The 27,832-nt window shown below is 40.1% G+C and overlaps 1 protein-coding gene across 2 annotated transcripts in view; it reads right to left on the bottom strand.

Annotated features, from left to right (window-relative positions):
* The window catches only part of Nt5c2 (5'-nucleotidase, cytosolic II), a 135,779-nt gene that overhangs the window by 50,832 nt on the left and 57,115 nt on the right, over positions 1 to 27,832 (bottom strand). For both annotated transcript variants that reach the window (XM_041660911.1, XM_041660912.1), the window contains exon 2: positions 12,569 to 12,688. In XM_041660911.1, coding sequence (XP_041516845.1) covers positions 12,569 to 12,688 — 120 coding nt within the window. The remainder of the gene's footprint in view (positions 1 to 12,568; positions 12,689 to 27,832) is intronic.

Here is a 27,832-nt window from a genome sequence, read left to right as displayed (position 1 = left end):
AAACAAACAAACAAACAAAAAACAAAGAACACTGGGATGGAAAGTAAGTCCTTTCATTTAAATTAAAAATAAACAAGACATGTTCTAGGCTGGGAAGATAGCTCAGCTGATACAGCGCTTGCTTAGCACACAAAGCCCTGGGTTCACTTGCCAGCACTGCATAACCAGGCATGCTGGTAGTTGCTACAATCCAGCATCTAAGAAATGGGGGCAGGATGCAGTTGTTCATAAACCTTGGCTACATGACCCTGTCTCACAGAAGACCAAAAGAGCCAGTGAAATGGCTCAGTGACAAAAACTGCTTGTCATAAAAGCCTGCTGAGCTGAACTCAATCTTGGACCCACCCACAGGTGGAAGGAGAGAAGAGGCTCTACAGTTATTCTCTGACCTCCACATACACACTGTGGCACACTTGAGTATGCACGCACACGCGCACACACACACACGCGCACACACACACACACACACACACACACAATTCAATACAATCCTTCTTGATGAAAAGAACTCAACAACAGGAATAGACAGGAGCTTACTCAGTCTAATAAAGAGCAACTATGTAAAACAAGAGTGAGGGCAGGAGGGTTGGCTGTGTATAGTAAATAAAGATACCTAAAACCTAAGTGTAAACTCTAAAGTTGTGAAACTCTGGAGCTGGGGAGATTACTCTGTCAATAAAAAGCCCTCAGTATTCAAGCAAAAAGCTCAAAAGCTAGGCCTGGCAGGACATGCCTGGAGTCCCAGAGCTGGGGAGGTAGGGGCAAGCCAGCTAGTTTTGCTACACTGGTGAACGAGAAGAAGAAAGAAGAAGGAAGAAGGAGGAAGGAAGGAAGGAAGGAAGGAAGGAAGGAAGGAAGGAAGGAAGGAGCGATTGAGAAAAACACCTGATGTTGACCTGACCTCTATATGTACATATACACATATGTGAGTATAACATGTACACACACAAGCCGAGCACTCATGGCGCACACCTTTAATCCAGCACTCGGAAGAGGCAGGTGGATCTCTGTGAGTTCGAGGCCAACCTAGTCTACAAGAGCTAGTTCCAGAACAGGCTCCAAAGCTACACAGAGAAACCCTGGCTCAAAAAAACAAAACAACAACAACAAGAAAAACAAACATACACACACAGAGACACATCACATTTTTACACACACACAAAAAAAAAGATTTTATTTTTAAAAAGACTAAAAGATCTGGATGGTGCTGGGTGGTGGTGGCACACGCCTTTAATCCCAGCACTCAGAAGAACTAGTCTACAACCTGGTCTACAAGAGCTAGTTCCAGGACAGGCACCAAAGCTACAGAGAAACCCTGGCTCGAAAATCCTAAACCAACAAACAAACAAAGATCTGGACGGTATTTCTCAAAGGAATATATATAAATGGCCATTGAGTGCATGGGAATGGAGCTGCAGAGGTGGCTTAGTAGTAAAGCCTGCTCTTCAGAGGACCTGCGTTCAGATTCCAGCATCCATGCTGGGCAGCTCACAACTGCCTGTAACTATAGCTCCATGAAATCTAATATCCTCTTCTGGCCTCCTAGTGCATCTGCATTCATGAGCACATGCACACATCACACGCAGACACATTTTAAAAAATCTTTTTTAAAAAGAACATTAAAAATATAAGGCATAATAAAGTCATAGCACTTGGAAGGCTGAAGCCAGACTACTGCTAGTTTGAAGTCAACCTGGACTACAGAGTGAGAACCTGTCTGGGTGTTTTGTTTTGTTTGAAGCAAAATCTCACATAATTTCAGTTAGCTTTGAATTTATTATGTAGGTGAGGGTTGATTTGAACTCCGCTTTTATTCCCAAGTGCCAAGATTATAGGCATGTACTTCCATATCAGTGAGAACCTATCTTTACAATAATAGTAATGATGATGACGATTACTAGGAGTATAGGTATCAATTCTTCTTGGAATTTCTGGTAAATTTCTGCATTAAAACCATCTGGTCCTGAGCTTTGTAGGTTGGGAGGTGTTTTTTTTTTTTATGACAGCTTCTATTTCCTCACGAGTTATAGGTCTATTTAAAGATACCCAGCCAACCTCATGAGGAAAATAAAAACTGGAAACCGTGAGACACATACACTAAGATGGCTATTCTAATCAAAAGGCAACAGCAACTGTGTAAGGAATAAAACAACATGACCAAAAGCATGCTGGGGAGGAAAGCATTTATTTGGTGTCCCAATCACAGTTTCCTCACTGAAGGAAGTCAGGGCAGGAGCTCAGACGCAGGAACTGCTGTGGAATATTCTGCACAATGTGAAAATCTGCTGTTCTCATTGTTAATAAAAAGCTGATTGGCCAGCAGTCAGGCAGGAAGTATAGGCAGGACAACTAAACTAAGGACTAGAAAGAAAGAGGGGTGGAGTCAGGAGTTCCCAGCAGATACCGAACTGAGAAAAGGTACCAAGTCATGAGGCAGAGCACAGTTAAGAAATATGGTTTAATTTAAATATAAGAGTTAGCTAGTAACAAGTCTAAGCTATTGGCTGAGCATTTATACTTAATAAGACTTTATTGTCGTTATTTGGGAAGCAGCTGCCAGGACTGAAAACCCCCACCTATAAGAAACTGAAGCAGAGGCCACAGAGTAAGGCTGCGGACTGGTTTGCTTAGTTTGCTTTATCATACATTCCAAAAACAGCTGCCTAAGAATCACATCGCCCTAGTAGGGACAGGCACTTCCAAAGAAGTCATCAATTAAGGTTATCTCTTCTCAGATGACTCCAGATTGTGTGAAGTTAACAAAAAACAAAACAACAACAAAAATCAAAAGTAAACAAACAACTAAACAACACATAGTGTTATTCGCAACAATCCCCAAAGGAAAACCACCCAAATGCTAAAGAATAGATTAATGAAAAAATATAATGCAGCGTACCTATTCAATGGAATATTATTAGGCCTATACACACAAATAATAGTAGTATGGTATTTTTTAAGATTGTATGAGTGCTTTTCCTGTGTATACGTATGTGTACTATGAGTGTGCCTGGTGCCCACAGAGGTCAGAAAGAGGGTGCTGGATCCCCTAGAACTACAGTTATAGATAAGCCACCATATGGGCGTTAAGAAAGTTCTCTGCAAGGACAAGTACTCTTATGTGATAAACCATCTTTCCAACTCAAAATATTTTTATGATGCTAAGTTAAAGGAGCCAGCCTTCTTTCTTTGACTGATTTTCATAGTGTTTTTAAAAATCTACAGTTGGAGCACTTTTCTAGGTTCATTTCCAGTACCACATAAAATTAGTGTGGCGGTAAAGACCTACAACCATAGCCCTCGGGAGGTGGACACGGGAGAATCAGAAGCTCAAGCTCATCTTCAGCTGCATAAGTTCAAGGTTAGTCTGGGTTATGAGACCCTATCTTTTTTTTTTTTTTTTAAAAAAAAGGCTTTAAAAAAAGACAAATACTACATTCCACATTTCTATGTAAAAACTGAAAATGTTGATCTTGCAGAAGAGATAGAGTCGAGTTACCAGAAGCATGCACAGTCAGTGGGTAGGGGAATATTGAGAGGTTGGGTAATAGTTAGCAAACTACATTAACTTAGGACTAAGATCTGGGGTTCTACAGCAGAATAGAGTGACTATGGTTTTCAATAACTTAGGATTTATTAAAAAGGGATAGAAGAGACCAATCCTAAGCCTCCCAACACAAAGAAATGATAAATGTTTAAGGAAATAGAAATACTAATTACTCAGATTTGGTCATTATGTATTATACACATATGTATCAAATTATCAGAGTACCAAATAAATAGGATCAACCATGTGTCTCAATTTGAAAATAAAAAACATACAAACAAAAAAAAACACTGAATGACATCCAATGATATCTTTAAGTGGTTAAGAGAGAAATTGAGATTTACTAGTCTCACAGATTTAATGCAATGCCCATCAAAATCCCAGCAAAATTCTTCACAGACCTCCAAAGAACAGTATTCAACTTCATATAGAAAAGCAAAAAACCAGAATAGCCAAAACAATCCTGTACAATAAAAGAACTTCTGGAGGTATCACAATCCCTGACTTCAAACTCTACTACAGAGCTAAAGTACGAAAAACAGCCTAGTATTGGCATAAGAACAGACAGGAGGACCAACGGGACCGAATAGAAGACCCAGATATTAACCCACACACCTTCGAACACCTGATTTTTGACAAAGAAGCAAAAACTATCAAATGGAAAAAAAAAGTATATCTAACAAGTGGTGCTGACATAACTGGATATCAACATGTAGAAGAATGAAAATAGACCCATATCTATCACCATGCACAAAACTCAAGTCCAAATGGATCAAAGACCTCAACATCAAGCCAGCCACACTGAACCTTATAGAAGAGAAAGTGGGAAGTACACTTGAACGCATTGGCACAGGAGACCACTTCCTAAATATAACCCCAGCAGCACAGACACTGAGAGAAACAATTAATAAATGGGACCTCCTGAAACTGAAAAGCTTCTGTAAAGCAAAGGACACGCTCAACAAGACAAAACGACAGCCTGCAGAATGGGAAAAGATCTTCACCAACCCCACATCAGACAGAGGTCTGATCTCCAAAATATACAAAGAACTCAAGAAATTGGTCACCAAAAGAACAAATAATCCAATAAAAAAAATGGAGTAAAGACCTAAACATAGAACTCTCAACAAAGGAATCTAAAATGGCTGGAAGACACTTAAGGAAATGTTCAACATCCTTAGTCATCAGAGAAATGCAAATCAAAACCACTCTGAGATTCCATCTTACGCCTGTAAGAATGGTCAAGATCAAAAACACTGATGACAATTTATGCTGGAGAGGTAGTGGGGAAAAAGGAACACTTCTGCATTGCTGGTGGGAATGCAAGCTGGTACAGCCCCTTTGGATGTCAGTGTGGCGATTTCTCAGAAAAATTAGGAAACAACCTTCCTCAAGACCCAGTAATACCACTTTTGGGTATATATCCAAGGGATGCTCAATCATACCACATGGACATTTGCTCAGCTATGTTCATAGCAGCATTGTTTGTCATAGCCAGAACCTGGAAACAACCTAAATGCCCCTCAATCGAAGAATGGATAAGGAAAATGTGGTACGTTTACACAATGGAATACTACACAGAAGAAAAAAAATAACAACATCTTGAATTTTGCAGGAAAATGGATGGAGCTAGAAAACATTATTTTAAGTGAGGTAACCCAAACACAGAAAGATAATTATCACATGTACTCACTCATAGGTGGTTTTTAAACATAAAGCAAAGAAAACCAGCCCACAAATCACAATCCCAGAGAACTTAGACAACAATGAGGACACTAAGAGAGACTTACATAGATATAATCTACATGGGAAGTAGAAAAAGACAAGATCTCCTGAAATTGGGAGCATGAAGACCTTGGGTGAGGGTGAAGGGAGGAGGCGAGAGGCAGGAAGGAGAACAGAGAAAAATGTAGAGCTCAATAAAAATCAATAAAATAAAAAATAAAAATAAAGATTTACTAGTCTCTCCTGACAGTCTCTCTTTGCATATAACCTGATTTTTCCCTTGAGGTCAAAAGAAAGTATTATAAACATTTCTATGTCATTTCTATGTCTCCCAGTATTAATGTGCTAAGAGAGGTATTAAGAAACTATTTATGAATGGCAAAAAATTCATTTTTATTCCTTAAATTTATATAAATAGTTTAAGAAAAATTTATTATTCAATATGTTTAAATAAAGACTGGCAATGCTTTGGAGATTTAAATTCAATTTAAGCAATAATTTCAGGGCACTGGAAAGAGAGCTCAGTGGTTAAGAGTATAAATCGCTCTTGTTGAGCACCCAAGTATGGTTCCCAGAACCTATGCAGAATAGCAGCTCAATTACCTGTATACACACACACACACACACACACACACACACACACAAAGTCAATCAACCTTAAAAGAAAACTTGAGGGTTAGGCACGGTGGTACACACCTTTAATCCCAGCACTTGGAGGCAGAGGCAGTGAATCTCAATGAGTTTAAGGCTAGGTCTACATAGCAAACTCTACAACAACTAGGGTTATATAGTGAGACCTATATAATTAGATAATTTAGACAAATATGTGAAGTGTCTCTAAATATTTTTAAAGACAAAGAACTGCATTTTTTTCTTTTGAGACAACAGCTCATTTCTGGAGCCTAGGCTGGCCTAGAATTCACAATGTAGCCAAGCCTAGCCTCAAATTCCTAGCAGTTCTCCCTGCTTTAGACTCTTGAATGCTCAGATTACAGATGCAAGCCATCACACCAGGCTGCACTATTTTTTAAAGTAAGGCAAATGATTGCTTAATACAAATTCACAAGTTCATTTATCAAATTTCACTTTGACATAATAAAAAAACACTATACTAAACTTACAAAGAAAAGTCAATCCTCTATAACAAAGAAACTGCTTTATTATAATTATCAGAGTTCAAAATGGAAAATCCAAATACCTGATTTCAGCATCATAGGCACAGTCAACATCAGGAGTTGATGAAAAAGCAAAGGGTTCCATTCTGAATTTGAAGACTATAAATTCTGAGCTGTACTAAACACTATTAGCATCTAGACATTAAACAAACTAAGAAATGCCTTTCTGATGTGCTTCTTCCAAGTCACTATGAAACCCAAGTATCTTGGATTACCTTCTGACTACAGCATAACATATTCCAATGAAGGGTTTGGCCAGATGATTATCCTCAACTCAGAAACTGAGGTCACATATCCTAACGATCCATCACCGTCATCTCAATGCTGATATCTAGAACACTAGCACAAAGCACACAACAATGACGACAATGATGAAGCAAGGCAGCGTGCTGGGCATTTACCTAAGAGCATTTGGCTTCCGTGGGTAGAGATGCAGCTCAGTGGATGAGAACAGCTGCCAAGTAAACGTAAAGACCTAAGATCACATCCCTAGCACCCACATAAAAAGTCAGGCATGGTTATGTGCACCTGTAAACTCAGCACTGAGGGAGGCGGAGACAGGAGGATCACTGGGGCTGCTCCAGCTTCAGTGAGAGGGCCTGATTCAAAAGAGTAAAAACAAAATGGTAAAGCAGGACACACATCCTCTGGTCTCCATGCATACACCATACACATATACACACAAGAATATTTAGCTTCTTTTAAAAGAAAAATTTCAAACATCGCATACAATATATAGTTTATGAGAATGGTTATTAGACAGCCTACTTTAGTCAATGACAAAAACAACTCAAATAAATATCTTTAATGAAGTTACAGAAACAATACAAATAGACTTAACTAAAAACAAATAAACAAACAACTCTCTAGTGCTAGACATGTAGCTCAGGTAGCAAAGGGCTTGTACAGCATGCAAAGTCCTCTTTGAGCACTGCATAAAACTGGGCATGGGGCACAGATCTGCAATTTCAGTACTCAGGAGATGGAGACAGGAGGATCAGGAAGTTTACTGTTATTTCAGTATATATACAGCGAATTTGAAGCCAGTTTATGATACCTAAGAACCTGCTCAAAAATAAATACACAAAGAAAGAGATAGGGAGGGAAAAGAAGGGGGGAGGGGAGAGGAGGGTGGGGAACAGAAGGGAATGGGAAGGAGGAAGAGTCAACTAATAGTTTCCATTTACTGTGTTGCTGTGTCCTCCAAGGTACACTTCTATCTGGAGGGAAGCTTGGTAAGGTACAGGATGCTCTAAAGATGGGTAAACTAGTTATTCCATTCTCTCTCTCATTCTCTCTCTCTCTCTCTCTCTCTCTCTCTCTCTCTCTCTCTCTTCATCTGAGACAGGGTTTCTCTGTGCAGCAGTCCTAACTGTCCTGGAACTAGTTCTTGTAGACCAGGCTGGCCTCGAACTCACAGAGATCCACCTGCTTCTGCCTCCCAAGTGCTGGGATTAAAGGTGTGTGCCACCACCACCCGGCTAAACAAACCTTTACCTTTAAAAAATATTTATTATTTTAAATTTTTTGTGAGCATTGGTGTTTTACCTGCATATATGTCTGTGTGAGGGTGTCGAATCCTCTGGAACTGTGGTTAAAGACAGCTGTGTGCTGCCATATGGGTGCTGGAAATTGAAGCTGGGTCCTCTGTAAGAGCAGCCAGAGCCCTTAACTGATAAGTCATCTCTTCAGCCCTTGGTTATAATGTTTTAGCAGAATTTAAAATTGTGTTTACTTAACCCAGGTGTGGTAATGCATCCTAATTGCACTCGGTATGCCATAGCTCAAATACATTTCTGACTCAATTACAATGGTATTTCCTGCAATAATTTAGACAGGTTCCACACCCTACATTTTTCATAAGGTAGGAGTGATATGGAACAATGGAAATAATAATAAAAGCATTTCTCAAGGTTTACAATTTTTTTTAAAAACTAGTTCTCACTCTATGGGTCATACTGGGAATTAGTTCATAACCTTTCTGCCTTGGGCTTGCTGGTGTTATAGGTGTATTCCAGAAAGCCTAGTTTAATACATTTTCAAATTTTGTTTGTTGTGTTGGTTCCCTTAGTTTGCTGTCGTCGGCCCCCTATGTAGGCTCAGTAGATGTTTGCTGATATCTCCCAAGGAATAGTGTCACATACCGCTACTACATATGTTTTTATTTTTTAAATGTTTGGCTATTTGAGAGGATATCATGTAGCCTATGCCTGCCTCAAACTGACTCTGGCAAAACTAACCTTGAAATCCTAATCTTTCTGCCTCAGAGCTCCAAATGCCATGATTACAGTGTGTGATACCATGCTGAACCAATTTAGTTTGGGTTGGGAGGAAATCTGAAGCAAGGTCTCACGTCTCAAACTTTTTAGCAACAAAGAAAATATTGTTTGGAAGATTAGTTCAAGATATCTACTTTACAATTGGTAACAATAGTAAATAATAAAATATTATATACTCAAAGAAGTTGAGAAATCTCTGTTGCTTTCTCCTTTTTTTTTTCTTTTGGGGTAGGTGATGTTATTTGAGTCAGGGTCTCATGTAACCCAGGTTAGCCTTGAACTCATTATGTAGCCAAAACTGACTTTCAACTTCTGACCCTCTTCTCTCAGCCTCGACTCACTGCCAGCTGACTGAGAGACTTCAAATGTTCTCACCCAAAAGAGTTAATTAATGGTGAGGGGGAGTGAGCGCGCACACACACACACATGCATGCACATGCACATCCATAAAAATATACGTTCACCCGTATAGACATGTTTACACACAGGCATAGGCATGTGTGCATGGTTGGAGGTCCTCCTCTGATGTTATCCTCGAGTATCTCCACCATATTTTGGAGACAGGGTCTCTCATCAACCTAAAGCTCACAAAGCAGGCTAGCCTGGCTAGCCAAAGAGCTTTAGGAATCCACCTGTATTCTCCTCCCCCATGTTGGCATTCCAAATGGATGCCACAAGGCCTGGTTTCTGATGTTGTTGTTGTTGTTTTTAACTTTTTATTTTATTTTTATGTGCATTGGTGCTTTGTCTGTGTATGTATGTCTGTGTGAGGATGTCAGGTCCCCTAGAAGTAAAGTTACAGACAGTTGTGAGCCGCCATGTGGCAGCTGTAATTGAACCCAATCCTCTGGAAGAGCAGTCAGCACTCTCAACCACTGAGCCAGCTCAAGGTCTTGCTTTGTTTTTGTTTTGTTAAGGGTTCTGAAGATCAACTCAGGACCTCAAGTCTGCATAGCTAATACCTCACCAACTAGGCTATCTTCTCAGTCCTAAGTTAACGTATGCTAATTAGTTTTATTTAGCCAGGCCATACCATACACCTACTTTAAAATATGACGTTTTGTTGTGGGATTTCGATCCATTTAGCCAATGACTTTTGGGGCAGCAAGCCCTAGGGTGTGGTCCTGTCAGTATATATGACCACTTAAGAGCTGAGGGAGAGGGTGTCACATGCTTTTGCGCTCACTCTCAGGTGGTAGGAGCCAGGAATGGTTGGTCCCCATATCTCCCCTGGGCAGAATGGCAATACTCAGCAGCTGGATCAAGGCGGTGTCTAATCTGTTGTGCATCAGTGAGTGTTTATCCCCATTTTATATCTAAACAAATTCTTGAGACCCTTTAACAGACTCTCGTGGGTTCATGAAACAATGTTTGAAATCGCATACATAATTTTTGCTAATTTTAGAAAGATACAAAATTTTTTAAAAGCAAGTCCAAAGCTCAGTTTTTTATTATTAAAAAGTATTTTATTAGGACAGAGTGAAATAGTTCAGTATTCAGAGTCCTGGGTTCGAGCCCCAGCAGAGTATTTACCTAACATATATGAGCACATCACTTCAGTACCACACAAAAACCAATACAACAAACAAAATTTGAAAATGTATTAAACTAGGCTTTCTGGAATACATTTATAACACCAGCAACCACAAGCCCAGGGCAGAGATGATATTTGCTAGAAATGGTTAATGTTTCTCTCTTCACAGTGTAAGTTTAGCCCTGTTTCCCTTGCTAAGAACGCTGCATGTGAATGTATCCTCTAGAGGAGCAACCCTCAACGTAGGGGTTACGACCCCTTTGACGGTTGCCTATCAGAAATCCTACATAGCAGATATTTACATTATGATTTATAACAATAGCAAAATTACAGTTATGAAGTAGCAATGAAATAATTTTATGGTCGGGGGTCAGCACAGCACAAGGAACAATATTAAAGGGTCACAGCATTAAGGTTGAGAACCACAGCTCTAGAACCTCAAGACTAAGCAAACAATGGAACATAAATACATAAAACACCTGCATTCATTAGAGTGTTTGTGCTATACTTTCTTTCACTACAAGGATGGGGTCTCACATAGCCTAAGATGAACTCAAACTTGCTATGTAGCTGAGGAAAACCTTGAACTTACTCTCTTGTCTTTGCCTTCAGAGTACTGAGGCTACAGGTGTGTGCCACTATGCCTGATCTGTGCTGTGCTAGGGATCAAACCCAGGACTCTGCAGCGAGGCAAGCACTCTGACAACAATGCTATATCCACAGCCCCGTGTTTTCTTTACACATATAAACATGCTGTTTTAAAGCCCAAGAGATGGCACATTTGGTAAAAATGCTTGCTGCACAAGCCTTAGTAACCTGAGTTTACTCTCTGTATACAGAGTGACCTACCATTAGTGAAGTATCATTAGCTTACATCAAAAATCAACTACTAACCAGGCTACATTTTCACTCCTTAATTCTATTCTTTTCTGGGTAGAAAGACAAGATCAGAACTATAGAACATTTTTTAATAAAAACTAATATTATAAACAAAATTGATATTTTGTATTTTGTGGTTTTCTCTTTGTTTTGAGACAAGGACTCATGTAATCCCAGGGTGACCTTGAAATCATTATCCTCCTGTTTCCACCTCCCAAGTGCTGAGATTATAGGTGTGCATTACCACATTTGGGTTAAGTAAACACAATTTTAAATTCTACTAAAACATTATAACCAAGGGCTAAAGAGATGACTTATCAGTTAAGGGCTCTGGCTGCTCTTACAGAGGACCCAGCTTCAATTTCCAGCACCCATATGGCAGCACACAGCTGTCTTTAACCACAGTTCCAGAGGATTCGACACCCTCACACAGACATATATGCAGGTAAAACACCAATGCTCACAAAAAATTTAAAATAATAAATATTTTTTAAAGGTAAAGGTTTGTTTAGCCGGGTGGTGGTGGCACACACCTTTAATCCCAGCACTTGGGAGGCAGAAGCAGGTGGATCTCTGTGAGTTCGAGGCCAGCCTGGTCTACAAGAACTAGTTCCAAGACAGTTAGGACTGCTACACAGAGAAACCCTGTCTCAGATGAGAGAGAGAGAGAGAGAGAGAGAGAGAGAGAGAGAGATTTTTTAATTATTATCAGTTTATAGTAAACAGCACCTAAAAATTTTATCCTCAGAGGTAAAAGCACTTGTTGTGAAAGTCTGGTGACCTAAGCGCAATCCCAAACGCCACATAAAGAAGGGAACAGATGTCACAGATTGTCATCTAACTTCTACATGTGGACTGTGGCATGGCCACATACATGCACACAGGCACACGCCCACACATCATCATCATCATCAATAAGTTTAAAAACTAATGTCAGTCTTAGCGAGGCATGATGGCATGTGCCTATTCTCCAGCTACTTGGAAGGTGAGAATGGACGAGCACTTCGGTCTATGTATTCAAGGCCAGCCTGGGCAACACACCAAGACTCCATCTTTTAAAAAAGGAAGAAATGTGGGTATAGTGGTGCACATCTGTATTCACAGCACTTGACAAGTGGAAGCAGGAGGACTCTCATGAGTTCAGTGCCAACCTGGGCTATGCGAAACGACCAAGATGAGAGGGAAAAGGAAATTTCAATCCAATTACCTAGGTGCAATTGTCTAGCAAATAAAGACTTTCCCCAGGATTCTTACCAGTAGTTATAAATAGCATCCAGTGTGCTATAGGTAAAATCCTGAATGTCACTAAGTTTGAACCACTAGGTATATGCTCTATGATAAATACTGATCTCTGTATATGAATTCCATCACCTGAAGAGCAAGAATAGAAAGTACAGTCTTCCTAGAAATGCTGAGGATGACACTCTCTTACCGGTGATAGGCTTCTCGTCGATACTTTTTCAAGGCATGTTTATCCATGTTAGCAGGTACGTCCGCTGCATTCTGTAATCGATCACTCCAGGAAGTTGTCATTTTATTTGTATAATGAATTCTAAAAGAGAAAAATCAACAATTTAATAGTTAGTTATTGACACTGGTATAATAACATGCCATTTAAAAAATATTTTTTAAAAAACTATAGCTGTAAGATGCACACCTTTAATCCCACACTCAGAAGGCAGAGACAGGATGATTTCTGTGAGTTTAAGACCAGACTGGTCTGCAGAGAAAGTTCCAGGATAGCCAGAGCTACACAAAGAACCCGTCTCAAAAAAGAAAAAAAGAGAAAAAAAAAGGTGCAATTTTCATCCCATCGGGAAAAACATCCATCAGGAGCAGAGCAGAGAGCTGAGTATCTCTGAAGTAAGTACTTTGACAAGTAGGTTATTTTACTTTCTTGAAGTTTTCACTTGTTCATTTTACTGTGTTTTTACTACTGTGGAGATCAAACCTAAAGCTTCACACAACTAAGCAAATATTCCAAAACTGAGCTACACTTTTATTAAAATACCCATGTTTGTGAAAACATCTAGAATATAACATGAAGATAACTGCCTTCATGAAGCAGTGCAGCTGTAATATCTCCCACTCTGAAGACCAACAAGAGATCAGGCCAATTAACATTCCTTCATGGAGGAAAGATTTAGGGCCTGCATGAAATCCACCACTCAAGATTATATACGAAATTATGTAAGGGTAGTCCTTGCTGTACATAGAACTTTACAATAGTATAGCTGCCCGAGAGCCTCTCAAGAGACTAGACAGGTCACAGGTCCTAGGAGAGGACATACTATTATTCTGCTAAACGAGAATGGTATCAAGCCAACACATAGTGACTTACTGCTATACTCAAATTAGTGCATCTCTCAACCTTCAGCAGAGAAACAACTTCTTGCAATAGCCATACATTAACTTAGACCCAAAATGAGCCAAAGTGCAAGTAAGAGACTGCAAAGTACTCTGCTACATATGAAACATCTGCATCACAATCCTCCCAAGGTCCAGGGGTCATTGTGGAAGAGGGGGTGGAAACACTAAGAACCAGAGCCAAGGATGACTTTTAAAAAAGTGGTTTCTGGACAGAGCAAAACAAGCTAAACGGAAGGACTCTCAGGCTGTGACAGAACACCCAAAGCCTTCCCAAGCTTAAGCCAGATGCAACCCCATCATGGAGGAGGGAAATGGGCATGAAGTCCCATCCCCAACAGATAACTTCTGAAAAAGGGAGAGTCACTTTTATTTAAGAGGGTCAGTGGTGGCACATGCCTTTCATCCCAGGGCATTTGGGAGGCAAAGGCTGGCAGATATCTGTGAGGCCACTTTGATCTACAAAATGAGTTCCAGAACAGCCAAGGCTACACAGAGAAACCCTGTCTTGGGGGGTGGGGTGACCTTAGGTAGGTGGCCCATTCTACAGGGGACAGCCCCACACCCAAAAGCATACAGGCAGTACACACTGGACTTGATGAACTTCAAGAGGACACAGCAAGGCAGCTACACAGGGTGGATCAGGAGGAGTTGGGAGGAGTGTGATAAGATCAAAATACACTTGATTCTGAAAGAACCAATGAGTGTGTATGCGTGTGTATGCTTCTTTGTTTTTTGAGGCAGGTTTCTCTGTGTAGACCTAGCTGTCCTGGAGCTTGTTCTGTTGACCTGGCTACACTAGAACTCAGAGGTCAAGTGTGTGCTGGAATTAAAGGTGTGCGCCACCATACAGCAATAAAAATATTACTTTAAAAAAAATCAAGCCTGGCAAATAAAAGTTGGAAATAAAGGAACTATTCTAATACACTGCGGAGGAGAATAAATATACCACAAATCCCAGAAAACAGTGTTATCATTGTTTTAAAAATTAAATATGTCCTGGTCTACAAGAGCTAGTTTCAGGACAGGCTCCAAGGCCAGCGAAACCCTGTCTCAAGAAAAACAAAAACCAAAAACCTAACAATGAGTGGATAGTGAAATGCCTATATACTACACTACTACTGTGCAATAAAATAATGAACTAGTTATACACAAAACATTAAAACACGGCCGGGCGATGGTGGCGCACGCCTTTAATCCCAGCACTCGGGAGGCAGAGGCAGGTGGATCTCTGTGAGTTCGAGACCAGCCTGGTCTACAGAGCTAGTTCCAGGACAGGCTCCAAAGCCACAGAGAAACCCTGTCTCGAAAAACAAAAACAAAACAAAACAAAAAAAAAACATTAAAACACAAGATAATGCTAAGAGTAAACAGACAAAAAAGACCGACAGATGAGATGGTTCATCCGGTTAAGGTCCTTGCCACCAAACCTGCAGACCTGAGGTCAAATCAGGACCCCCAGGGGGAACGGGCTGATTCCTGCAAACTCTCCTCTGACGTGCAGCCACACAAACACACATACAAACACAAAATAGATAAAGTGCGATAAAAAAATTTAGACTACATAATATATAATTTTATTAATATAAAATTCTAGAAACTGCTCATGAGCCTATAGTGAAGAAAGTAGTGTTACCCAGGGTTTCAGCAGGTAAAGAGGATTCAACATACAATCAATCCAGGACTCAGCAGGATAAAGAGCTAGAGTCTAAACTTCAGCTACATAACAAGACCCTGACTCAAAGAACAGAAAACAGACAACAAACCCAGTATTTTAAAACTACAACCAGAGCAAAGCTGACATTTAATCTGATATCTGACACAAAGGAAACCTTGTATCTACCCATAAAATGTCAAAAAAAATCAATAATTATAATATCCTATTATTTTCTTCAAGTCCAAAATCAAAGTTTGAAAATGGCAATCAAGACTTATTTTCATATTTAAACATTAAAACAAAACATCATTGTGAGTTCGAGACCAGCCTGGTCTAGAGAGCTAGTTCCAGGACAGGCTCCAAAGCCACAGAGAAACCCTGTCTCGAAAAAACAAAAAACAAAAAAAAAAAAAAATAAAACAAAACATCATCACACTTCCAGAGTTTATTCCGACAAGGGTTCTTTGCCCAGGCTATTCTGACTGTTTCCAATCACGTCAGTGGGGAAGAAGTGAGAACTTTAACAGTATGTAGTATAATCTTATCAGGCAAGTGTTGCACAGCAGTGTTAGTCAAATAATGGAAAACTTTCCAACACAGACAAAAGGGTCATAACAATTATTAAAAATGAAGTCACTATTTCACAATAAAATTTAATTTTGGAGGGCTGGAGAGATAGTTTAGTAGTTGAGAGCAATTGTAGCTCTTGCAGAGGACCCAGGTTCAATTCCTAGTCTCCCACATAATGATTTTCAACCACTCATAACTCCAGTCTGGAGGACCCAGTCAGTCTCTCTTGTGACCTCCTCAGGCACCAAGCACATATGTGGTACATATACATACATACATACATACATACACAGAAAAATGAATAAATCTAATAAAAATTTAATTTTAAAAAAACTTTATTTTGAAACTGGACGGTGGTGGCACACAGCTTTGATCCGAGCACTCGGAAGGCAGAGGCAGGTGGAACTCTGTAAGTTCAAGGCCAACTGGTCTACAGGGTGAGTTCCAAGACTGTCAAAGCTCCACACAGAAATCTGGTATAGAAAAACAAAACAAGCAAACAAACAAAAACCCAACTTTAATGTATCAGAAATAAAAACTTGGAATTTACCAGTTTTTATAATCAACGATCTCCATTCTGAAAATACTGCTGTGACACTAAAAATATGAAGGATAAATCTAAATAATCTCATCAGTCCAGAGGTGATTTTGCCCTTAATACCTCTTTTACTTATATATATATTAAAATAAGTAATTTATGAAAAATGAAGTTAATGCTATGCCCTCCACTTACATGCCTGTATTGTACTGAGCTGCTGCATTTTATACAGTCCTTGATTAACTCTAGCCTTTGACAGATGGCCAAGTAAAAGCCAAGGAAGCATAGTGGTTACCCAGCTGATTTTATCATTATATTGGACTTACGGGTCTCCCTTAATGTATCTGCAAATCAACTTATATATTATACATTCCCTTAAAAATCAGAAAAATTAGATGTGAATTTTCTTTCATTCATTTACAAATATTAAAAAAAAACTCATATTGGTAGTTAAAAGTCTCACTTACACTTAAAGAACATTTTGAAATAGCTCTACAATTTTTTAAAATACACTATAGCCTTTTCTTTGTTCTAAGAGTCTCTCTATAGTGTCCTTGCTGGCCTCAAAATGCAGTCTGAACTTCCTGCTTCAGCCTGGAGCTTGGACTGGATGGACACGAGCATGTGACCTGGCTCTAGAACATCTTCCCCTCATCCTCAGAACTGAACCTCAGGCCTTACCCTATGCTAGGCACTACTCAACCCAACCCTCTTTACTTCTGACTAGGCTGTGAATCCCTTGCCTCAGCCTCTCCATAAGGATTCAATACTAAATTGGCTAAGCTTATTGTTTTTAAGGTATGTTACAGCTTTTGTTCCTTGGTATCACAAAAGTAACTACAGAAGGAAATATACATCTAAAGTATTTTAAGATGAAAAAATACCAATTTTGCAGAAAAAAACTCATAAAAACTGTGTATCAAAACTACTAAATGTCTCAACTTTGAATCTTTCAAAAGTTCATGTCAAGTGGTACCGCGAATAAAACATATAATGAACTTGGGAGGTTAAGAATAACATTGTTTCTGCAAGTTGGAGGCCAACTTGGGTTACATAGTGAGTTTCAAACCAGCCTGGCCAACAGACCTTGCCTCAAAAAGTGGGATTAAGGCCAGCAAGATGGCTCAGTGGGTTAAAGGCACTTGGTACACAAGACTGGCAACTTGAATTTGATTCCCAGAACCCACATAGGGATAGGAGAGCTGGCTGCAAAGCTGTCTTCAGTGCCACGTGTGTGCCATGGTATGCTCACCCACACAGACATCATGCACAATAACACATGGGTGTATGGACTCCAGGTATGTCTGTGTATCACAGACATGTCTAGTGCTCTCATAAACCAAAAGAGAGCATCAGATCCCCTGGACTGTGTTACAGACAACAGCAAACCACTATGTGGGTGCTGGGATCAAACCCATATTCTCTGGAAGAGCAGACAATGCTCTCAACTGTTAAGGCATCTCTCACGCCCCTTATAATTTTTTTTTATAGCATAATTAACAGAGTGGGACCAGAGGAGGCTCCATGGAAAAGCACTTGCCTAGAACACTTATGGCCCTGGGTTCAATCCCAGTATCATGAAAAATCAAATTCAAAAAAAAAAAATTTTAAATTGTACCTAAGTCATGACTAACAGCTTTTTGCATCCCCACACCTTTTTCTGTTTTAGTGTTGGGGACTGAACCTTGAGCCGGGAGTATGCTATGCAAAGCACTCTACCACTGACATCCTTTCATTCGATTCATTTTTTTAATCCGTAAATATTCATACCATTTGCCCCAAATTGTACAATAAATTGTTGTCAAAGCCAACACTCAAAAGATTGTGGGGGTTTTTTTGTTGTTGTTTTGTTTTGTTTTTGTTTTTATCACTGTGGCTAAGAGCAATTGCTGTTCTTGACTACAGTTCCCAAATCAGGCAGCTCACCACCCCTGTGCTCTACATTAGGGGATGTGATATCCTCTTCACCTTCACATACAGCACACACACACACACACAAACACCAATATACACGTATCTGCATACTAAAGGGATGGTTAATTCCAAGGGAGTGGGAACATTACTCATATTTTTGCTTATAACACTTCCAAATGCTAAGTATGCCTTTGATCATCAGTCTCTCAGTGCCTGTCTCTGTCTGTCTCTTTCAACCCCATGATGCTGAAACTCTACTTTCAGGACTATTCCAAACATCATGCACAATAAACTTTGTACACAGACAGAACTACATGCATCCCCTCCCATATATAGCCATGGTAGTTCATACTTGTAATACCAGCATTTGGGAGGCTGAGGCAGGAAGACTGCCAAAGTTCAAGACCAGCCTTAGGCTACATAGTGAATTCCAGAATAGCTTGAGCTACAGTGAAAGATCCTGTTTCTTGTGCTCGCTTCGGCAGCACATATACTAAAGATCCTGTTTCTAATAGCTGTCTCAGTACACACACACACACAACACACACACACAATGTACACAAGCAAATATGTAAAATAAATGAACTACTAAACCTCTACATTTCAAGTTCTGTGTTTCAAAAGCTAATTTGTATACAAGCCTGAAAACCCAAAAATACTGTCCACGTTCCTTTTAATGCTCTAACTATAAAAGTCTTACCCTTGATTCACAAATGTGTACAAATTCTGGCTTGATTAATGTAATAATATTTTGCTAACCTTTCAACATGAGGCTTTAGAACAAAAGGTTCCTTGTTCTCTGGTGGAAAATAACAAAGCTGAGAAGACTGTGTCCAGAGAGAATGTAGTACCTGTCACCTTGACAATTTGTTTTTCTGTTTCAAGCAAAAGCCTTCTCCTATCTGTACTCGGAAATTCTAGCTGGAAACATAAATTTATCAGGGCATATTGGCCTGCAGTAACAGCAGGAAGACAGGGAATTCACAGCTAACCACAGCTTCATAGCAAGTTTGAGGCCAGCCTGGAATACATGAGACTCTGTCTCTAAAAAAGAAGTGTAAGGTGTGAAGCATAGTGGCTAACATGCAGAAACACTTGAACCCACAATACTTTAATACCTCTTCAGAAAGCACTTCATGCTTGGAAAAAACGTCTAGCCAATTTCTACTTCCAGGCCCAAAGCTTCTTGATTCCCATCACATGCCAAAGGTTCTCAGCATATAATAAATCTTCCATGTCAATTTAGGTAAATTAAATTTAATCTACTATCCATAGACACAACTATTTCAAGAACTAATTCATAAAATCCACCTCAAAAGCAAACCAGAGGCAGGAAGACAGCTCAGTCAGTACAGTGCTTACCTACACACCATGAAGACCTTTCCTCCAGAGCATGACCTGAGCTGAACTCCTAGTGCCTACTGGACAGAGCCCAACAAGAGACCCTGTTTCAAAGAGGTAGATGGCATTTCTGAAAATGACACCCTAAGTTGTCTTCTGACCTCCACAAGCTCATACACGCACAAAAATAAACATAAATTGAACAAACACAAAACAAAAAAATAAAATGAAACTAAGGTGCAGTTCAGTTAGTAGAATGCTTATCTAGCAAGCATGAAGCTTTGGGTTCGAACCCCAGCATCACATAAATTGGGTGATGGATGCCTGTAATCCAAACACTCAGGGTGGAAGCAAGTTTAGGAATTCAAGGTCATCTTCAGCTACACAGGGAGTTCCCAGCAAATCTGGGCTGCATGAAACTTTGTCATAATAAGTAAATAGTGTGCAACTCCAGGGTAGAGCATGTGCTCACCTCCTATGCACAACCTGGGAAGTTCAGTCTCCAACACCGCAGAAAAGAGTAAGAAGAAATTGGGGGCTGAAGATGTGGAGCTAGTAGAGTGCTTGCCCTGCATGCATAGAAGCCCTGTGTCCAATGTGCCACACCAGGCATGGTGCTGCAGCCTGCAATCCCACCACTCAGAGGCAGAGTGAGAAATTTCAGGTCATCTTTGGCTATGTAGTTTAAAGACAGCCTGGGCTGCATGAGACCCTGTCTCAATATAATATTAATAATATAATATAAATAAAAAATAAATCAGATCTTTCACATTCCACATTCTGCATGTTAAGATTATAATGAACCTATCTTGTCTCTATTAGCTCACAGCGTAATTTCATGGACAAACAACAGTGGAAAGAGACGGTAGAAAATAAATGCTACTCAAGCGCCATGTTAAAGACAGACAAAGCAGGAAAAGGTGAGCATTGTCTATAAATTTAAGAAAGAGGGCAAAATTGAAAAAACTTTTAAAAGACAAGAAAGATAGAGAAAAAACACAGTCCATAACTCCATTAACAGCTCATTTATTCCAAACATATACATTTAACCTAAATCAAAACATAAGGAAATTATTGAACAAATCCAAACTGAAAGACATTCAACAAAACTAAGCTATACTCAAAATATATCAACATTAAAAAAAAAAACAATAAAAAGCTGGAGAGTTGTACCTCAAAAGTAAATGCGGGGGAGGGGGCTCAGTGGTAAGAGTCTAAAGCCCTAGGTTCAATTCACACACACACACACACACACACACACACACACATACACACTCACACACACACACACACACACACAAAACCCTAAAGGATATAAAGTACAATTAATTACTAAATCCTGGACTAGGAGACAGAAGAGTGATATCACCTACAGTACCAAGCAACTTAAGAAGCAAAAGCAGAAAAAAAAAAAAAAGTCAAAAAAAAAAAAAAGAAGCAAAAGCAGAATTGTCAACCAGGGAAATACAGTGTGACCTTGATTCCAAATTACAGACTGGTGGGGGGGGGGGGGGGGGAATTGTCTGTATTCTGTCAATCATGTTTTCAATAAACGCTGATTGGCCAGGCAGGAAGTATAGGTGGGACAACCAAACAGGAAGTAGAGTTGCAGGGTGATGAGAACAGAAGAATGCTGAGAAAGAGGAAGCCCATTTCTTCCCAGTCCTGCCCAGACCACCAAAGAAGCAAGATGTGTCCTACCGCGCTGAGAAAGGTATCCAGTTATGTGGCTAACATAGATAAGGATAATGGGTTAATATAAGAGCTAATAAGAAGCCTAAGCTAATGGGCCAATCAGCTTACAACTTATGGAGAATACTGTGTGATTTTCTTTGGGGCTTACTGACTGTGGGAACTTGTCAGGACAGAAACCTCAACAAGCAAGGCCCTCATGTTACAATAGACAACACCCCCAATGCCAAAAAGTTTCAAACCAGCACTAGAAACAAGAATTAACCATACAGGTCATTACTAAGACATGATGTTTTGAGTTTTATGTTTGTTTAGTTTTGTATATTGAGCTCCAAGCCAGGATCTTATAAACACCAAGCAAGCACTCCACCATGGATCCGTATACAATTCCAGCATCAAGAAATTTTCAACATTACCTGAAAATCAGAAAGTATGTGTATGGGTGTTTTATGTGCATATATCTGCACCATGTGCATCATTACTACCTGAAGAGGTGAGAAGAGTATATCAGCTCCATTGGAACTAGAGTTAGAGATAGTTGTATGCAAACATGGAGGTGCTGGGAACTGAACCCAGGTCCTCTGGAAGAACCACTAGTGCTCTTAACCACTGAGCCATCTTTCCAGTCCAATGTTACATTATTTTTTTAATTTTATTTTTTTTTTGTTTTTAATTGAGCTATACATTTTCCCCCATGCCCTTCTTTCCTCCCCTCTCCCCTTCCACACTCCTCCCATTACGTTACTTTTTAAAGTGATAATAGTACCATAGTTTTGTAGGGCACTCTTCTTAGGTTATTCAAATCAAAATTCTAAAGAATGAAATACCTTTATGTTTATAACTTATTTTTAAGTGGTTCTAGATTTAAAACATTGTAAGTAAAGCCAATGGCTCAACAGTAAAGGCAAGGGATCTGCTACCAAGCATGACAACCTGCATTTGATCCCCAGAACCCACATGGCTGAAGAAGAGACCTCTACACACACACCCAGAGGCACACATGCACTTCCCTCACACACAAAATAAATAAATGTAAAAAAAAAAAAGTTCAAATTATATGCAACAATATAAAGTAAGATAGCCATTGTTAATTACTGGTAAATCCAGGTGAAAGATATAAAAGAATTTATTAGACCATCAGTAATTTTCTATAGAATTAAAACTTTCAAGTAAAAAATTTGGATAAAAATGTAAACCGATGCACAGAAGAAAAAATAATGAAAACCACACAAGAGCTATTGGCAACACAACTGAAAGAAGACTTAGAAATCAGCACTGGAAGCTGGGTGTAGTGACACACTGACCCCAGTACTAGGAAGACAGAGGAAGAAGAAACAGGAGTTTAAGGTCATGTGTGCCAGGCTGGGTTCCTTATGAATCTGTCTCAAAAACAAAACAAAGCAATCAATGGCATAAAATTGAGTAAGTTTTCCAGTAGAAGATCAAGGAGAAAATTGTTTAAAAGGAAAAAAGTAGGAAGGGGTTTAGTGGCACTCCTGGAATCCCAGCACTTGGAAGCAAAGACAGGAGGATTACCTGGAATTGGAGGCCAGCTGTGAGGATCACTTCAAATGAGAGGCAGACTACTTTACATGGTGAATTCCAGACTAGCCAGGGCTACCATTAAAAACCATCTCTCAAAAAAGCAAAACAGAACAGGGGCATCCAGATTATTCTGCAGATAAAGGTGTTTGCCACCAAGCCTTATGACCTGAGTTCAGTCTCTGGGTCCCTCACGGTGGAAGAAGAGAACCAATACCCACAAGCTGTCCTCTGTCCTATGTGTAAACAAAGGCATGTTCCTGCATGTGCATGCATGTGGGTATGTGTTTACACACAGTAAATAAAATGTAATTTAAGCAAAAAAGAAAAAATAAAAAGAGAGGGAGGCAAAACAATTTTATTACATTTATTATCGCGGGGAGGGGGACATCTGTGCCACAGAATACACTTGGGCCTTGGAAGATAACTTGTGGAATTAATTCTCTTCTTCCACTGTCAACCACAGGGATCAAACTCAGGATGCCAAGCTTGCAAGACTACTGCCTTTACCTGCTGAGCCACCTCTCTGCCCCAAGGGAAGAAAAATTTTAAGTTGAGTCTGGTGGCAAAGACCTATAATCCCAGCTATTCTGGAGGCTGAAAGCAGGCAGACTCTAAGTTCAAGGTTGGCCTGGGTTACAGGGCATTTTCTAGGCCAGCCTGGACAACTGGTGGAATGCTTTATCAAAACAAAACATTTGGGGAGGGGAGGCTGAGAATATGTTCAGTGGTAGAGCCCCTGCCTAGCATGCACAAGCTCCCAGTACCACAGTAAGACATTACATATTAGATGTTCCAGCAACTAAAACAAGAAACTTTAAAAATATGTATTTCTCCCTAAAAGCCTATAGACTATCTAACAAAACCCTAGTACCAGGTATAGGCAACTTCCTTTAAAGTTGTGTATTGGGGGAGGGGTTTGGAGGGATGGCTCAGCAGTTAAGAGCACTCATTGGCTGCTCTTCCAGAGGACCTGAGTTCAACTCCCAGCAACCACATGGTGGTTTACAACCATCTATAATAGAATCTGATGCCCTCTTCTGGCCTGCAAGGATACATGCAAGTAGAGCACTCATATACATAAATAAATAAATCTTAAAATTGTCAGAGAAGCCCAAGAGACCCCCAAAATAAAGCTATTGCCAATGCCCTTGAGAGCCTCCCAAAAATTGAAGGTAAGACCCTATTGCTGAAGACTTGACATACTTCAGCTAGAGGACTTGGAGGACCTGACAGAGAAATGACCTAGTCTCCTCCCCAAGGACTAGCTCTTATAGCATCTGAAGAAGTAATGCAAGCTTCCAAGAGAGAAAAGCATCAACAGTCCTAACAAGCTGTAATGCTTATGAACCATGACAATGACCAAACTGACAAGACATCCCTAAAGATGCAATAGAGGCACTTACATCCTGGAAGTAATCAACAGTTTTCTAACTAGACTTCCGGCCACTCAACGGGAGGGAATTCATGCTTGCCACTGTAATCCTAGCTAAGTAGCTGTGGCTGGGGAGGACATGGAACCTAGAGGGGACCCTATTCCTGCCAATTCCTAAACAGTGTAACTTCTAACTGCACTCTAAACACTTGTCCTAATTCTAACAGGTAGTGTAGTTCTCACCCTCCTCAAGGACACATCCTCCATATTCTCTCTCTCTCTCTCTCTCTCTCGCTCTCTCGCTCTCTCGCTCTCTCTCAGCCCAACTAACAGATTTACAACACAACTCCTACACCTAAGGCTCAGAGGAAAGTGTGGAAGAAGAGGGACTCTGAGCCAAAGCATCAATATGTCTGCTGTGAGACAGTGTCTGTTTACATGTGACAAGGATGCTGCACCCATGGACACTCAACAATATGGCTGCCTAAACAAGACCTGAAAAAAATATTACTATCAACTGACATACCAACATGGATGGGAAACTCTCACAAGGCCCACTCCAATATGAGGAGCTATAGGGAATTAATAGTTGCTAAGAAAGTCAGAATCAGTCTTCTTTAGGGATGAGCTCCCTGACAGGTTATTCACTTCCAAGTAGTCAGCTCTAAATATATCTAAATACAGATATCAGCAATACTAAATGAACTCACCAGGTTATATTTATAAATTTGTTAGGAACACATATATGTAACAATAATAAAAAAGAGACTATGAATTTGAGAAAGGGGGTGCACTGGAGGTGTGGAGGGGTTAAAGTAGGAAGATTATATATAGTACTCATATATAAAATTCTCAACAAAAAAGAAACTAGTCAAATAAATTATTGTTTGTTTTTTTGAGACGTGGTCTCTGGATCCTAGGCTGGCCTTGAACTCCATGTGTAGCCAATGACCTTAAACTCCCGATCTTTCTGTTTTCACCACTGCTGGCCTCACTTTTTTTGAAAGACATTAAGTTTCAGGTGCCAGATTTCCCAAGTAGATCCTGTCACACTGGCTATTTTGTGTGACATTCCTGGTAATAGTTCCTAGCCAACGAAACCACACAAATGGTAGAACAAATCATTCACTCATCTCCAAATCAACTTCATCTTTCTGTTTCTGTACTCAGCATAAAAAGGGGGAGTATTTTTGCTATCTATCGTGCTACTAGAGGATTTACTGCTGTTGGGTTTTTATTGTTGCTAGCTATTTTCTGAAAACCTTGGCAAACAATCACCACAGGATGCAATCAAATTTCAATAAATAGTTACATAAAACAGGGCATACTGGCCCTCACCTGTAATTCCAGCCCTGCAGAGGTTGAAGAAGGAGACTAGAAGGTTGGAGGCTAGCCTGAACTGAGTTCCATACCTGCTTAAGAGACAGTGAGATCCCCATTTCAAGCCCCCTTCCCTTACATCCCCTCAAAAGATAAATCTTTTATGACTTAGTGGGGCTGGAGAGGCAGCTGAGTGAATAAGCACATTCGCTGCTCTTCGGGAGAACTGGAGTTCAGGTCCCAGCTCCCACATGCTGGCTCACCACCATATGCAACTACAGCTCCAGACCCAATGCCCTCTTTTGATACTGATAGGCACCAGGCACACAAATGGTGTATGTGTGTGTGTGTGTGTGTGTGTGTGTATATCATACACACACACAGAGGCAAAACACACATAAAAAATGAATAAATCTAATAAAAAAGTACTTAGTGGGTCAAATGACAAGATTTTAGTACTCCATGGCAATTTGTTACCAACTTCATTTAATGAAATTAACTTCCTGGGTTTGACCTAAAAAACTCAACCCAAACCAATAAATAAATAAATGATTCTCTTTATTCATTCTGCTCTAGCTTCAAAGAATCCAAGTAGCATTATCTTATAAAGAGCTTACCAGAACATTCTGGCTTTATCTCGTACTACTGCCCTTAAAATGTATACACAAGGCCTTCTTCTGGCTGAGAGTAGTGTTTGCTACTCACACATCACCTAACATATGCCTTAGTAGTTAACATTTCCTGTTAGATGTCATAAAAGCTAAAAACATCATGTCAACAAAAATTTACTAAAAGCACGCATGCCAGGCGCTGCCTACTACAGTGCAGAAAGGCCTGTTACAAAGCATCACAACCGAAAATCCCTAGAAACATGGACAGCACAGTGGCAATACGTACACAGCAATCCTCACTAATGAAATCTGAGAGCACCCATGGTGGCTCACTTGAGAAGCTTACGCAGGTCGGCCTCAAAGTGAGACCTTATCTCATAAAGCTAGAAACAAATAGCATTAAACATAAATGCCATGATAAGATTTAGGCAGGCTGTTTTTTGTTTTGCTTTAACTGAGTTAAGCTTTTTGGAAAGAGTGAAGCAGTAGCACACAACCTCTCCTTTTTTCAAGCCCAGGCAAGCATGATGGCTCATGTCTATAATCCCAGCACTTTGGAGAGCTGAGGTAGAAGGATCCCAAATTGGAGGCCAGCCTAAACCACACAGTCAACTCCAGGTATGGATGGGTCCTGGGCCAGGGGGAGAGGAGCCCATGAGCACTTAATGAGGCTCTTTCTCAAAGTAAAACAAAAAGGACTGGGATACAGTGCAACAGAAGACTGCACTGCCTAGCCTAAGCTTGACCCAAGTTCAATTTCCAGTGTAGAGAGAAGTCAATCTTACAGAGTCTTTTAAAAATTATTTTTGGGTTTGTTGTTGCTGCTGCTGTTTTTTGAGGCAGGGTCTCTAGTAGCCCTAGCTGTCCTGAACTTGCTATGCAGACCAGGCTGGCCTTGAACGCAGAGATCCACCGGCCCCTGCCTCTCCAGTGTACCACCACACCAAACTGAGAGCCTACAGTTTAGACCAGGCCAAGTAGTGTGTTCCCCAGTACTCTGAAGGCTGAACCAGGGTTTTTAGGACAACCTGGAATGCATAACAACATTTGGGGTCTCATGGAAACACCAAATAAACAGCAAAAACAACATTCACACCAACTTTTTCTAAATACCATATTTTGTACACTACTTTCCTCATACAACAGAAAGTCTTGTCACATAAAAGAACACTCCTCTTCTTAACAGTACTCCATAATCTGGCTTTCTTCATCTAGTAAGGCCAGCAGGCACTCTGAGTATTCGTATTAATCTTACTGAAGTTATAAACTTCTGGCTGACTGTACATTTTCATAGAACAGAGCCTTGAAGGACATCATCTTATTTTACAGATTAGCTGGTTCTAAATTCTAGGTTGAGAATACCAAAACTACTTAATTTGTTTCTTGCTTTCATTGAGCTTTTTGGTAAAAGTGAAGCACCAAGACTATTTTTCAAGCCAATGCATGGTGAAACAAGTCTGCTAACACCTGCACTTAGGGAAGCTGAGAGAGAAAGATCCCAGGTTCGAGGCCACTAGGATACACAGCCTGTTTAAGGCCCACAGAACAGATTCACGCTGTAATGGAAATGCTCTTCGAAAGTATGTGTGGTAGCATCAATCCAAGTATCAACGGCCCAGAATAATCACTTTGCCACTGCAAGACACCCTCAAAGCTTCTATTTCAAACTAGCTGGCTTCTTGAACTGAACCTCCAAGGCCAGATGTCTTCATTTGGATCAATTCTTAAGCACTGATGGAAAATGCTAAGGTGACTACTGAAGCCTTTCC

Source organism: Microtus oregoni, unplaced genomic scaffold (assembly GCF_018167655.1).
Source record: "Microtus oregoni isolate MIOR12 unplaced genomic scaffold, Mior012 000012F_ref0000307, whole genome shotgun sequence".
Taxonomy (NCBI): domain Eukaryota; kingdom Metazoa; phylum Chordata; class Mammalia; order Rodentia; family Cricetidae; genus Microtus; species Microtus oregoni.
Note: the sequence above shows the minus strand (reverse complement) of the source record. Positions and strands in the feature narration are given on the sequence as shown.